Raw genomic sequence first — 14,941 nt, 5'->3', positions numbered from 1 at the left:
CACTCAAAGCACAAACGGTACCCTGGTTGGATAGGTATGTGTGTTTCTTTCTTTTTCTTCTTCTATTTCTTTCCCATTACACAAGAGGAACCAGCTTGTTGTAGAATCCAAAAAATGAGAAGGAAAAAGGAAAAGAAGATTACCTATACCCCCACCAGGGATACCAGTTTTCAGCACCCTGTGTGGTTCATCCTTCTGGATTTTTTTTTTTTTTTTCTGTTTATATTTTTCCCACAAAAAAAAAAAAAAAAAAAAAAGGGTCTAACTAGGCATACTATTCTATAACCTTCATCTTCACTTGGTGGGAGATCATTAGAATCTTTCCTTGTGTGGCATACTTTATAACAATGAAAAAGAGTTAAAGTCTATATCCAGAACATGTGCACATAATTTGTTTTTAAGTATGGGAAGTACTTACCGTGAAAAGCAGCAAATGCCTCTGTCCTCCCCAGCCCCAGGCCTGGAGAAAGGGACACCTTTTCGTCATTTAGACCTTTTGTTAATACAGTGGTTTCCTCCACGTGGTGAAGTGCCTTACACCACTATTTCTTGGCTTGTCTAATTTACTGATTGGCTGCTGAGAAAAATAAGGCCTTCTCTATCCCATTACCCTTCACCTCCTCTGTTTTTCTACCACCGTATTGGGTTACTTCTGTAATTTAAAATATCATACTTCGGGGTGTCCGGCTGGCTCAGTCGGCTCTTGATCTCAGGGCCGTGAGTTCGAGCCCCACATTGGGGGTAGAGGTTACTAAAAAAGTAATAAAATCTAAAGAAAATTTTTATATTAAAAAATTGTTTAGGGGCGCCTGGGTGGCGCAGTCGGTTAAGCGTCCGACTTCAGCCAGGTCACGATCTCGCGGTCCGTGAGTTCGAGCCCCGCGTCGGGCTCTGGGCTGATGGCTCAGAGCCTGGAGCCTGTTTCCGATTCTGTGTCTCCCTCTCTCTCTGCCCCTCCCCTGTTCGTGCTCTGTCTCTCTCTGTCCCAAAAATAAATAAACGATGAAAAAAAAAATTAAAAAAAAAAAAAAATTGTTTAATGTTTTTTATATTTGAGAGACGGACAGACAGTGCATGAGTGGGGGAGGGGCAGAGAGAGAGACAGAGACAGAATCCGAAGCAGGCTCCAGGCTCTGGAGCTGTCTGCACAGAGCCCCCACGTGGGGGCTTGAACTCATGAGCCACGAGATCATGACCTGAGCCAAAGTCAGACACTCAACCGACTGAGCCACCCAGGCGCCCCGAAAAATTTTATACTTGAGCCTCAGTTTCTTGTTGCATTAACCACTGGCATTATCTTGTGGCCCTCTTCGCTCTCAGAAGAAGATAGAGACTCCACTTTTCCCTTAACTCCCCTGGCAGCCAGCATCACCGCGTGTCTATTGTTCACTCACGTTCCCGAGGTCAGGGTCAGTGACAATTTACATTCTATTTAAAATCCCGGATCTTCCACGAGTGACTGAGTGGGAGCAAAGAGGTAAAGACCGGTGCCCCGTGTTTGCATCCCTCTGCCGTTTTAAATGAGGCTCGCTGCAGGGGCAGGGGGCACGTTCGCTGCAGGGGTAGGGGTGGGCTGTGCCCTGTAGATCCTTCTCCTTGGGTGTGATGTCACTCAAAGGCGGGTGTTCAACCTCCTTCCCTCTCTTTTGTTCTGTTAACGTGCTCTATCTTCGTTTGCTTCATATCTGACCATGACTTTCTTGTATGCTTCTGTTTGCTTGTTCTCGTGGTGTTTCTAACGCGACATCATTTTTTTACCAGCTGCATAATACTCCATTGAGTGGAGTATTCGTAGTGATGTGTTTTCATCTAGTCCCCTGTGGTTGGACACTTAGGTTGTTTCCAATTTTTCATTCATAGGGACGGTGCCATGATAAATGTTCTTTTACGTTCATCTCCGTGCCTTTGTTTCTTACATAATGTTGGAGAGTCCAGGAATGGCGTTCCCCCTTAAGCCTGACCCCCCGTCCCCAGCCCCTTGCCGTGCGCGGCCTTGCTCACTCACCTTCAGATCGGCCCGTCCTCGAGGTTGGCAGAAGAGGTTTCTCGTGGGAGGTGTGGCCCCCAGGTTTATGTCTGTCTTCCTCTTCCAGGCTCTGAAAAGCGGCCATTCCTCAGATTTGAAGCTGAAAACATTTCCAACTACACGGCCCTTCTGCTGAGCAGGGATGGCAGGACTCTGTACGTGGGTGCCCGAGAGGCTCTCTTTGCTCTCAACAGTAGTTCCAGCTTCCTGCCAGGCGGGGAGTACCAGGAGGTGAGATGATGCCAGGGGCTGGACAGGCTGGGCACAGGATGGCAGAGGGGAAAACAGAAAAACTGATCCTGTGGGTGTGAAGACGATGCAGACGGCTGGGGGGGGGTGGTGGTGCTGGGCACGTACATCCTCCACTCCCCCTCCCACACTCCCCTTCTTTCTTCCTGCAGCTGCTGTGGAGCGCAGATGCAGACAGGAAACAGCAGTGCAGCTTCAAGGGCAAGGACCCACAGGTGAGCTTGTACCTGGAGGCCACCTGGGCTGAAGGAAGGCTGGAGAGGTGCACTGGACCCGGCACGGAGGGAGGATGTGGGAGCCGCTGCCATAGAAAGAGCGTCGGCTTCCGAAGTGGCCGCACCTGGGTTTGGCCCTGTCCTTGTTATCTCTGTGACCTCGAATGAGGAGCTTTGCCGCTCTGAGCCTTAGCGTCTCCACCTGTAAAGTGGGGCTAGTGATGCCTACCTATCTCAGGTCTTGCTGTGAGGATTCAGCGAGCTGATACATACGAGGCACCTGGCACCTAATCAGTGCCAAATAAATGCCAGCTTCCAGCAAGAGCGACGATTGGGTGGGGTGGGAGGCCTGTCCCCCCACAGGTGGTGTGATGGAGCAGAGCTGACAGATCCTGGTGGGGTTTTGGCCAGACCACTGCGTATGGGGTCTGGTCCAGCCTGGGAGTTCTCCTGGAGGGTTCCCCACTATTCCCAGAGACCTCCCTCCCCTGCGTGCAGCAGAGGGTGGCTAAGGTGAAGGGGAGAGAGCACCAGAGTGGAGTTCAGACACAAGTTCAAGTCCTGACTGCCCGTGACTTCTTTTATTTGACACACGTTTACTTATTAAGCACTTGGTCCATGCCCGAGTACTTTTTTTTTGTTCAAAACAAAGTTTTTTTAATGTTTATTTTTATTTTTGAGGGAGAGAGAGAGAGGGAGACACAGAATCCGAAGCAGGCTCCAGGCTCTGAGCTGTCAGCACAGAGCCCCACATGGGGCTCAAACTGGAGAATGGCAAGATCATGACCTGGGCCCAAGTCGGATGCTCAGCCGACTGAGCCACCCCGGTGGCCCCCCCTTTTTTTCTTTTTTAAATTTATTTATTTATTTATTTCGAGAGAGAGGGAGCATGAGCAGGGGAGTGGCAGAGAGAGAGAGGGCGAGAGAGAGAATCAGAATCAGGTCCCGTGCTGTCAGCACAGAGCCCGATGTGGGACTCGAACTCACGAACCGAGATCACAACCTGAGCCGAAATCAAGAGTCGGACGTTTAACAGACTGCACCACCCAGGCGCCCCTGTGCCCGAGTACTTTTAGACACTGGCAATGTAACAGTGAAAAAGAAGAAAGAACAACAGGCAAAACTGAGCCGCTTGAACAGGTAGTCAGGCCACAGCTCATTAAGAAAGGGACATTTCGGGGCGCCTGGGTGGCGCAGTCGGTTGAGCGTCCGACTTCAGCCAGGTCACGATCTCGCGGTCCGTGAGTTCGAGCCCCGCGTCACGCTATGGGCTGACGGCTCAGAGCCTGGAGCCTGTTTCCGATTCTGTGTCTCCCTCTCTCTCTGCCCCTCCCCCGTTCATGCTCTGTCTCTCTCTGTCCCAAAAATAAATAAACGTTGAAAAAAAAAAAAAAAAAAGAAAGGGACATTTGCATCAGGACTGAACAGTGCTGAGGGAGTTAGCTGTGGGATTCCTGGAGAAGGGGCAGGACTGGACTTACTCTGAGCGAGGGGTTTGGGGAGCCACCAAAGGGCTGGGCAGGGGAGTGACATGGTGGCATCTGTTTTGAAAGGGTTGCTCTGGGGGCACCTGAGCGGCTCAGTTGGTTAAGCATCCGACTCTTGGTTTCGGCTCAGGTCATGATCTCACGGTTCATGGGACCGAACCCCGTGTCACGCTCCGCGTGGTCAGCGCAGAGCCTGCTTGGGACTCTCTCTCCCTTCCTGTGCCCCTCCCCTGCTCTCTCTCCCTCTCTCTCAAAGTAAATAAACTTTAAAAAAAAAAAAAAAAAAAAAAAGGAAGAGTCCCTCTGGCTGCCATGGTGGAGAGTGGTCTCCTTGGGGCAGGGGCAGAGGGAGGGAGACCAGACCGGGGTGATACCAGTAAAGGGAGTGAAAAACGGTCAAATTTTGGATGTATTTTGAAGATGGACCCACCAGGATTTTCTGGTGGGGAAATGGGAGGTGTGAGGGATGAGTTGGGGCTGACGGCCATGAGCTTTGGAGCCTGAACAGCTGGGGGGGAGAGGTCTGAGAGGAGGAAGTTTTGGGGGAACGACAGGATGCTTGGTCGGAGACGCCCGCCAGACACCCTTACAGAGGCAATCCATGAGTCTGGGGTCCAGGGTCCTGCTCTGGGCTGTGGCTTCCTCACGAGGTGGTGGGGAGGACCAGAGGTTTTCCCCAAGGTTCCAAAGAAGACCCTCAGTGGCCAAGACAGCGCAAGAGGGAGGGATCCTGTGCCTTCACTCTCGGGCTGGAGAGAAGTTTCCGGAACACAGATCTAGTGGAGCCCCTGGGTTCCCCTCCAGTGCACACTGTCCGTGGTCCTCAGTCTACCCTGCCCTGGGAGGCTGCTGGGTTCTCTTTTGCTCTGGGATTTGAGGCGCACCGGGGAGCAGAGGCTTTACCCACCACGCCCCCGCCCCCACCACCTGGCGGTGCCCCCTGGTGGCATGCTTGGGCCTGACAACCTCCTCCCTCCTCCCACAGCGCGACTGTCAAAACTATGTCAAGATCCTCCTTCCGCTCAACAGCAGCCACCTGTTCACCTGCGGCACAGCAGCCTTCAGCCCCGTGTGCACCTACATCGTGAGTGTCCCCCTCCGCGCCAGGAGCCGTTCTCCAGCACCGATCCCTGGTCAAGGGCAGGACCCAGGGCCAAGCTTCTAGGGAACAGTGGGCTCTGAGAGCCCTGAGGCCCCGCCCCATATCCGGTGGCCGCGTTGGCCTGCAGGGGGAAGGAGGGGTGCCTGTGAACACCCTGGCTGGCCCAGGACACCACCCCTTGCTTCCTCTAGCTGTCCCCTGCCCTCACTCAGCTCCGGAGCCCGCCTCGTGCACCCCTCCTCGCACACACTCTCGCGTTTCTGCTTTTCACCCGCCTGTGGCGGAGGGTGGCACTTTGAGGCAGCGGGTCGCAGCACGGGAGTCAGACATGCCTGGGTGTGAATCGCATTGCTGCCCCTTCGAGTCCCGTCTAGTCCCCTCTGTGGCCCCTGGGGCCGGTAGGGCCCACCACACAGGGCCACCGCCAGGCGGTGCCAGCACTGTGCCCCCGGTGCAGAGATGAGGGTGGTCTGCCTCCCACCTCTCCCCCCACAGAGCTGCCTTCTGGGGCACACCTCCCTCCTTTCCCTCCAGGCCCGCGGGCTCCTTGGTGAGCCCCTGAGCTCTCCTGTCTGCTTCCCTGCAGAGTGTGGAGAACTTCACTCTGGCACAGGACGAGGCGGGGAACATCCTCCTGGAAGATGGCAAGGGCCGATGTCCCTTTGACCCCAATTTCAAGTCTACGGCCCTGGTGGTTGGTGAGTGTTGGGGGCAGAGTGGCAGGATGGGCTCACTGAGGCTCCATGTGCGGGGCGGGGCGGGGCGGGGGGGCGGGCCCCAGGCCTGAGCTGGTGGGTTCACGCCATGCTGATTCCCAGGGGGCACGGGGCGACCCTTGGCTGCCCTTGCTTTGGCTGTTCCCAGTTGCCGCTCTCTTCCCTGTCCAACCTCAGGCGCGGTGGGCAGTGCTGGGGTCACTCCGGGCCCTGAGCAGGCGGAAGGGGCCGTGCCGAGGGGCCATTCCCATGGGAACGTTCTCTTGGCAGACGGTGAGCTGTACACCGGAACAGTCAGCAGCTTCCAAGGCAATGACCCGGCCATCTCCCGGAGCCAGAGCCTCCGCCCGACCAAGACCGAGAGCTCCCTCAACTGGCTCCAAGGTGAAGTCCTCCCCACGCACCCGGTGGGCAGTCCCCGGAGCCCAGGGAGGGGCGCGCTCTCGCTGCAGGGCCGAGAACACTCTCCCGCCTGTCCGGGATTCCCCGGGCTGACTCCGTGCTCCCCGTCGGCCCCCAGACCCGGCGTTTGTGGCCTCAGCCTACGTTCCCGAGAGCCTGGGCAGTTTGCAAGGGGACGATGACAAGATCTACTTCTTCTTCAGCGAGACTGGCCAGGAGTTTGAGTTTTTTGAGAACACCATCGTGTCCCGCATCGCCCGCATCTGCAAGGTGAGGGACGGGCTGCCCCGGAGACCCCAAAGGCTCCTCGGGCACAGGATCAGGAAACGCCAGGAGATGGCATCTCCTGTCCTCCAGGAGGAACGGCTTGGCTAACTGCTTTCCTCTCTCTCCTTTTAAATGAGAATAGCTCTTTTTTTTTTTTTTTTTTTTTTTTTTTAATTTTTTTTTTCAACGTTTATTTATTTTTGGGACAGAGAGAGACAGAGCATGAACGGGGGAGGGGCAGAGAGAGAGGGAGACACAGAATCGGAAACAGGCTCCAGGCTCCGAGCCATCAGCCCAGAGCCCGACGCGGGGCTCAAACTCACGGACCGCGAGATCGTGACCTGGCTGAAGTCGGACGCTTAACCGACTGCGCCACCCAGGCGCCCCTAAATGAGAATAGCTCTTAATGTTTTTTTTTCCTATTTAAGAAAATGTGGAAATACAGAAAAGTGTGCACAACAGTCACTTACAAGGTGAAGAGACCGCGGACCGTCGCGATCCAGAGCATAGTCTCAAACCAGGCTGCCTAGGTTCAAACCCCACTGGGTCCTGTGACCTTGGGCAAGTCCCGTGCCCTCTCAGTCAGCGTCCTCGTCTGTTCAGTGATGTTGCGTGGGTAAAATCCATCCACAGAAAGCTCTCAGGAGCGTGGTACGCAACAACTAGATGTGGACCGGGTTAGCGTTAGAACCCTGCTGCCTCCCCACAAGTGACCACGCTGTTAACGTTTTAGAACGCCCTTTGGGAATCTTTTTTTGTATATGCGTAAATATATACGTATTTGCGTTATTAAAACACCGCTTACAAAGCAAGAGTTCTACTGTAATGCCGGTATTTAGGTGTTTGCTGGGAATCGTGACCTCTTTCCCTGCGTGTGGGCAGACCCCTCTCTGTTTCTGGCTGTTCCACAGTGAGGGAACTGTCCTTTACTCGGCCGGCCTCCTGGGCATCGCCGTCAAGTCCTCTTGATTTGATTTATTTATTTTGTATATTTAAAGTTTCTTTATTTATTTTGAGACAGAGAGATAGCACGAGTCGGGGAGGGAGAGAGGGAGAATCCCAAGCAGGCTCCGCACTTGTCAGCGCAGAGCCCCTGTGCGTTGCTCGAACTCACGAACCTCAGGATCACGACCTGAGCCGAAGTCGGACGCTCAACCGACCGAGTCCCCCGGGCGCCCCGCTTCTTGCTTTTAAATGGAACTCGGCCCCAGCCGTGGCTTGCCCTTCCCAGGGTCTGGGTCAGCTACCACTACCACTGGGGAGGGGCCGCAAGGGGCACCGGGCTCCCCCTGCCTCCCAGCCCCCGCCCAGGCTGAGCCCAGTGTCTCTCCCCTCCCCCAGGGTGACGAGGGCGGTGAGCGGGTCCTGCAGCAACGCTGGACGTCCTTCCTCAAGGCCCAGCTGCTCTGCTCGCGGCCCGACGACGGCTTCCCGTTCAACGTGCTGCAGGACGTCTTCACGCTGAGCCCCAGCCCCCGGGACTGGCGGGACACCCTCTTCTATGGGGTCTTCACATCCCAGTGGTACGGCCCCCGGGGACCTAACCGGAGATGGGACGGCTGGGAGGTGACGGGACTGGGGCCCAAAGCCGGCCTTGGGGCTAAGCCGGCCTCTTGCGGAGCCCCGGGGCTCCTGGGTCAATCCAGCCATTTCCACGGTAGGCACAGGGGGACCACGGAGGGCTCCGCCATCTGTGTCTTCACCATGAAAGACGTGCAGAAGGCCTTCAACGGCCTGTACAAGGAGGTGAACCGGGAGACACAGCAGTGGTACACTGTGACCCACCCAGTGCCCACACCCCGTCCCGGAGCGGTAAGTGCTGCTCTCTGCACCCGGGTGGGGTGCGGATGACAGAGGTCCCTACCCCGTGCTGGGCTCCTTGGGCTTCTCTGAGCCTGTTTTCTTGAACGTGGGGACAAGAGCCAGGCCTGCTTGTCTTACTGGGTTACACGTGGCTACGAATGCTGGAATGCCATAGCCCTATCTAGAGTGAGCAGGTGTGTGCCCATCGGGACACTTAGTGCACGCTTCTGTCATTGTCCCTGCACCCGCGTCTCTCCCCTGCCCAGCTGTGAGCTCCTCCTCTAGCTGTTGAGTGACGAGCGGCCCGGCCGTGGGGATATCGTCCTTCTTTCCATCCAGCTTAATAGGCTGCCTGTAATGGCAGCCTATTGCCATTGGACCTTGAAACAGGGATTTGAGTGCCGGGGGTTCATAAGGGAGGTGATTCAGGAAGCACCGTGAGGGAATAGGAAAGCTAGAGGAGGAAGCAGAGCCAAGGGAGGGCGTCCCCGAGCTGTCACCGTCGTGGGCACCTGGGGCCCTGGGAGGGCACCTTCATGCCCCCCGCACTAGGAGACCCTGGTTAGCCTAGGCTTCCTTCTGGCACTGGTGAAAGGTTGCTGAAGCAGCAGAAGCGTGGCATGCTTCCTGAGGCCTGGGGGAGGGCGAGGGGCCTGGGCAGGGAGGGGAACCCTGCCGGCCAGGGCCCCTGGGTACCCCACACCCAGGCTTCGCCCCGGGGCCTCCCGATCGGTGTGCTGGCTCCCTGCAGCACCGCGGGTGACGTGCAGTGGCGTCTGCAGGGCGGGCGGGTGGCCCTGCCGTCCACCGCGGGGGCAGGGCCTGGCAATCCTGGCGGTGGCCACGCGGTTCCCGCCCCGCTGGCTGCTCTAAGCGGCACCGGCCTCACGCCGCCGCCTTCTCCTTCAGTGCATCACCGACAGCGCCCGGGAGAGGAAGATCAGCTCGTCCCTGCAACTCCCAGACCGTGTGCTGAACTTCCTCAAGGACCACTTCCTGATGGACGGGCAGGTCCGCAGCCGCCTGCTGCTGCTGCAGCCCCGCGCCCGCTACCAACGCGTGGCCGTGCACCGCGTGGCCGGCCTGCACCACACCTACGACGTGCTCTTCCTGGGCACCAGTAAGTGCCCGCGGCGGGGCGGGGGCGGGCTCGGGCTCGGGGGACGCGGCTGTGGGGCTGTGGGCCTGAGCGCTGTCCGTGTTCCAGGCGATGGCCGGCTACACAAGGCGGTGGGCGTGGGCCCCAGGGTGCACATCGTCGAGGAGCTCCAGATCTTCTCGCCAGGACAGCCCGTGCAGAACCTGCTGCTGGACGCCAGCAGGGTGAGCTGGAGGAGGAGCCCGGGGAGCACGCCCGGGTGGCCCTCGCTACCGATAAGCGGGCCCCAGCCAGCTTCTCCCTGGCGCCTGCAGGATGGAAAGTTCCAGTCTCGTGGCATGAGCCAACGGAAAGTGGGGTGCCCGGGGGCGTAAGAGGAGGCCCCCTGGGGAGTGGCTCTGGTGCAGCTGTGCGAGGTGGCCCCGGCCGCCAGTGCCCGCCTCTCACCCCCCGCCCCGTGTCTGTGCAGGGACTGCTCTACGCTGCCTCCCACTCAGGCGTAGCCCAGGTGCCTGTGGCCAACTGCAGCCTGTACCAGAGCTGTGGGGACTGTGTCCTCGCCCGGGACCCCTACTGTGCTTGGAGCGGTTCCGGCTGCAGACACGTCAGCCTCTACCAACCTGAGGCGGCCTCCAGGTGAGAGCTTCTGCAGACCTTTCCCATTGTCCCACTTGTCCATCCTGGGCCCTTGGCCTCAGAGCACCTTCCACGGGCCCTCCTTTTTTTTTTTTTCTTTTTTTTTTTAAACATTACCCTTCTGACTCTCGAAAGGGTTCTGGTTTAGGCAAGAAATTACGTTTGCCTTACCCATTCGGTAGTGTGAAGTGTCGCAGCAATGAAAAATTAGCGTCTGAATTTTTCTTTAACAAAAAATAAGGGCTACGCAACAATCCGTTAACAAAACCCATTAAAAATGGCTTTCAAGAGAACTAAGGTTGTAAAATGTTCATACGGAAAACCTAAAAAGTGGAGAGAAGCGTAAACAAAATAAAAACTGTCGCTAATCCCACCACCTAGAGAGAATCCCAGTGAGATTTTGATGGAAATAATAGCCTCCCAGACTTTTCTCTATATATGTAAAATACAAATACATGTGTTTTATTTATTTTAATTTTTTTAATGTTTTTTTAAGAGCAAGGGGGAGAGAGAGAGAGAGCGAGGGCGAGAGAGAGCGCTAGTGGGGGAGGGGCAGAGAGAGAGAGGAAGATAGAATCCGAAGCAGGCCCCAGACTCCGAGCCGTCAGCACAGAGCCCAACGTGGGCCTCAACCTCAACAAACTGTGAGATCATGACCTGAGCCGCAGTCGGACACCCAACCAACCGAGTCACCCAGGCGCTCCAAAATACATGTATTTTATTTTATTTTATTATTATTATTTTTTAATGTTTTAATGTTTATCTTTGAGAGAGACAGAGACAGAGCATGAGGGAGGGAGGGGCAGAGAGAGAGGGAGACACAGAATCCGAAGCAGGCTCTGGACTCCGAGCTGTCAGCACAGACCCCAACGTGGGACTCGAACCCACGAACCCGAGATCATGACCTGAGCCAAAGTCTGGCTCTTAACTGACTGAGCCACCCAGGTGCCCCTACATGTATTTTAAATAAAGATGGAATCTGTCCCCCTTGTAGTGACCTTGCTTCACACACATGGAGACCTGGTGCCGATTTTATATTTCAGAGAATCACATACGAGTACACATATGTCCACCTGGAAGGATGCACCACAAATACTTCCCATCACGGTTACCAGATGGTGGGTTGTGTGTGGCTTCCGTGGTGTTTTCAGCCTTTGTACTTGGTTGAGTTTTTAGGTTTTCTGAGTGTATCAAGAATGACTTTTAAGGGGCTTCTGGGTGGCTCAGTCGGTTAAGCGTCCAACTTCGGCTCAGGTCATGATTTCAAGGTTTGCGAGTTCAAGCCCCATGTCGGGCTCTGTGCTGACAGCTCAGACCCTGGAGCCTGCTTCAGAGTCTGTGTCTCCCTCTCCCTCTGCCCCTCCCCCACTCGTGCTCTGTCTCTATCTGTCTCTCAAAAATAAATAAAACCATTAAAAATTTTTATAACAGGTTGGTTAGAAAAAAGGATGGCTTTTATTTTTTATTACGTTTTATTAAAGTCAGTGCATGCGCATTAAGACAGACGGACCCATGCATATAGATCCAGCTGCCCTTCCAGATGTTTTCTAAAAGCTCGTATTGCTTTTGTAATTCAGGGGAGCGTGACGGTAACTTGTATTTAGAATAAATAATGTATCAACAGAGGAGGTGCTGGCTCAGAACCTGCAGGTGGGGAATCAGCATGGGGAAGCTGCCTTTTTACTCCTGCTTTGGTCCTGGGGGTCCCTGAGCCCCCCCAGGCCCTTGGCCAGGCCTGGGTCTGCAGGGCCACGTGACGGCCTGGCTGCACTGAGGAGGGCGGGGGCGGGGGGTGCGGGGAGGGGCGATGCAGGCTCACAGTGGTTTCCTGGCTTATCCCAGACTGTCTCTTGGTCCCCAGGCCGTGGATCCAGGACATTGAGGGGGCGAACGCCAGGGGCCTCTGCAACACATCCTCAGCCCGGCTTCCGGCTCCTGTACTAACAGGTAAACTGCCCTGTCCGAGCTGGAGAGGTGGGGGCCAAGTCCGCTGAGAAGCCTTCTGCAGGCAACGGTGGGTATAAATGCCCTTCCTTCTGTCCACGTCCCAGACTCAGAGTCCCCCGAGTTTTCCATCATGGTACAAGGATCACAGTCCAGGGAGAGGCGGGTGAGCTCGGAGCCACCGTGGATGCCGGGCCCCCGCTCACCCCGTGCGTCTTCTGTCTGTAGGCGAGAAGCCGTGTGAGCGGGTCCAGTTTCAGCCCAACACGGTGAACACGTTGGCCTGCCCCCTCCTCTCCAACCTGGCCACCCGGCTCTGGCTCCACGACGGGGCCCCTGTCAACGCCTCGGCCTCCTGCCGCGTGTTGCCTACTGGGGACCTGCTGCTGGTGGGCAGCCAGCAGGAACTGGGGGTGTTCCAGTGCTGGTCGCTGGAGGAGGGCTTCTGGCAGCTGGTGGCCAATTACTGCCCAAAGGTAGTAGAGGACCTGATCGCGGACCGAGCAGACCGGAGCGGCGGCGTGCCCGTCGTCATCAGCACGTCGCGGGTGAGCGCGCCGGCCGGTGGCAAGGCCAGCTGGGGTGCGGACAAGTCCTACTGGACCGAGTTCCTGGTGATGTGCGCGCTCTTCGTGTTCGCTGTGGTGCTCCTGATTTTATTCTTCCTCTACCGGCACCGGGGCGGCATGAAAGTCTTCCTGAAGCAGGGGGAGTGTGCCAGCGTGCACCCCAAGACCCGCCCTACGGCGCTGCCACCTGAGACCCGGCCGCTTAACGGCGTAGGCCCCCCTAGCACCCCTCTCGACCACCGAGGCTACCAGGCCCTGTCAGACAGCCCCCCGGGGCCCCGCGTCTTCACGGAGTCCGAGAAGAGGCCGCTCAGCATCCAGGACAGCTTTGTGGAGGTGTCCCCGGTGTGCCCTAGGCCCCGGGTCCGCCTGGGCTCTGAGATCCGGGACTCCGTGGTGTGAGAGCTGCCTTCTAGAGGAGTCCACCTTGGCTTCGGAGGCCGTGAGTGCTCAGAGGGGGTCAGCCGGGCCTCCTGCTTCTCGCGGAACCCAACTGTGGCGCCCGACCCTCGGGAGCGATGGAGCGGGCCACGTAGCGAGGCCCCCCTCCGACCCACAGCCGCGGCCCCGGAGGTCCCAGCTGAAGATGGGGGCCTGTCTCGATGGACAGAAGAGCGCTCCCTGTGTAAACTGAGCCCTTTGTTTAAACAACGGAAAATGTGAAACAGGAGTGAGGAGGAGACAGCCCGGAGCCCCAGGCGCGCACGCAGCCCCTCCCGCAGCCTCAGCCTCGGAGGCGTGGGAATTCGCCCAAAGTGGTTGTCTGAGACAGAGCTGGGCACCCCCACCGGCTAGCCTCTTCCACCTTCTGCCTTAGCCTGCCGCCACCGGCTGCCCCTGGTCTCTGCCGAGGCAAGGGCCGGCTCGGGCTCCGTGCGTCCTGCCTCGACGGCTGGCCGGCCCATTACAGCCATCATCCCATCACCTCAGGGACCGGGGGGGTGGGGGGGGGGGGAGGGGGGGTGCCACACCGCCCCCGCAGCCCTCCCAAGGCCCTGGGCTCCGGCTCACCTGCTGGACCTTTCCAGCCTGTATCAGGCTGTGGCCACGTGTGAGAGGGGGCGGCGTGAGCCCGGGAGAGAGTTTGTGACGATGGACGCCTTTCTCTCGGAAGCCTGCCTTCCTCCACCCCAGCCTGCAAACCTGTGTCCCTTTTCCCCACATCTACCCCAGACTCCCCCCTAAACCTAGTCCTCCCCAGAGTCCGTCCCCTGTACCTTGCCTGCCCCCATTCTAAGGTATATGGACACTGCCCAACACAGGGGCCCTGAGTTTATGTGGGTTTTATATTTTTTTTTAATGAGATGCACTTTACTTTTTTTTCTTTTTTTTTAAATAAAATCTAAAGAATAGAAACAATCATGGCCTTTCCTCTTAAAGGACTGTGACTTAAATGGGGCGCCCGGGTGGCGCAGTCGGTGGAGCGTCCGACTTCAGCCAGGTCACGATCTCGCGGTCCGTGAGTTCGAGCCCCGCGTCGGGCTCTGGGCTGATGGCTCAGAGCCTGGAGCCTGTTTCCGATTCTGTGTCTCCCTCTCTCTCTGCCCCTCCCCCGTTCATGCTCTGTCTCTCTCTGTCCCCAAAATAAATAAACGTTGAAAAAAAAAAAAATTTAAAAAAAAAAAAAAAAAAAAAAAGGACTGTGACTTAAAAAAAATTTTTTTTTAATGTTTATTTATTTTTTGAGAGAGACAGAGTGTGAGGGGGGAGGGGCAGAGAGAGAGGGAGACACAGAATCCAAAACAGGCTCCAGGCTCTGAGCTGTCAGCACAGAGCCCGACTCGGGCTCAAACTCATGAACGGTGAGATCATGACCTGGCTCATGACCGGAGCCACCCAGGGGATCCTACTTTTTTTTTTTTTTTTTTAAATGTTTGTTTATTTTGAGAGAGAGGGAGAGAGAGAGCATGCACACATGCACACAAGAAGGAGAGGGACAGAGAGAGAATCCTAAGCAGGTTCTGCCCTGTCAGTGCAGAGCCTGATGCAGGGCTCGAACTCACGAACTGCAAGATCATAACCTGAGCCAAAATGGAGAGTCGGGACACTCCACCCAGGCACCCCAAAAGACTGTTATTTTTTGAGGTTGGTCTAGTTCTCTGAGTTCTGAAAGGTTCTGAACCTCCTCGTTCCAGGGGCTAGTGGGCCAGAACCAGCCTGGCCTGGCTAACTCCATCTCTCAGTGGAGTATGGTCCTTAAGGTGGGAAGTGTAATGCCCTGATGGGTTGGGGGCAAGGAACTCATTTGCTTTCCCTCAGCCCCTTGACTCTGCACCTTCCCCAGTCCATTCCGGGTGACAGCACAGGGGATCAGGGGTTTTGTCATTTTCTTAGTTTTCAAAATTTTTTTACAATTTTTTTTTTTGTGTAAAAACATTTTTTTTTAACATTTTATTTTTGAGAGAGAAAGAGTGCGAGTGGGGGAA

At 56.2% G+C, this 14,941-nt stretch overlaps 1 protein-coding gene across 3 annotated transcripts in view; it reads left to right on the top strand.

Annotated features, from left to right (window-relative positions):
- Positions 1-13,874, top strand: part of SEMA4B (semaphorin 4B) — a 47,624-nt gene extending 33,750 nt beyond the window's left edge. For all 3 annotated transcript variants that reach the window (XM_045452338.1, XM_045452336.1, XM_045452335.1), the window contains exons 3-15: positions 2,094-2,257; positions 2,428-2,490; positions 4,963-5,061; positions 5,666-5,777; positions 6,066-6,179; positions 6,316-6,467; positions 7,806-7,987; positions 8,126-8,276; positions 9,177-9,387; positions 9,475-9,590; positions 9,836-10,002; positions 11,864-11,949; positions 12,175-13,874. In XM_045452338.1, the coding sequence (XP_045308294.1) occupies positions 2,094-2,257; positions 2,428-2,490; positions 4,963-5,061; positions 5,666-5,777; positions 6,066-6,179; positions 6,316-6,467; positions 7,806-7,987; positions 8,126-8,276; positions 9,177-9,387; positions 9,475-9,590; positions 9,836-10,002; positions 11,864-11,949; positions 12,175-12,917 (2,360 nt within the window). In that variant the 3' untranslated portion in view covers positions 12,918-13,874. The remainder of the gene's footprint in view (positions 1-2,093; positions 2,258-2,427; positions 2,491-4,962; positions 5,062-5,665; positions 5,778-6,065; positions 6,180-6,315; positions 6,468-7,805; positions 7,988-8,125; positions 8,277-9,176; positions 9,388-9,474; positions 9,591-9,835; positions 10,003-11,863; positions 11,950-12,174) is intronic.
- The last annotated feature ends 1,067 nt before the right edge of the window (positions 13,875-14,941 follow it).

Source organism: Leopardus geoffroyi, chromosome B3, assembly GCF_018350155.1.
Source record: "Leopardus geoffroyi isolate Oge1 chromosome B3, O.geoffroyi_Oge1_pat1.0, whole genome shotgun sequence".
In the NCBI taxonomy this organism is placed as follows: domain Eukaryota; kingdom Metazoa; phylum Chordata; class Mammalia; order Carnivora; family Felidae; genus Leopardus; species Leopardus geoffroyi.
Note: the sequence above shows the minus strand (reverse complement) of the source record. Positions and strands in the feature narration are given on the sequence as shown.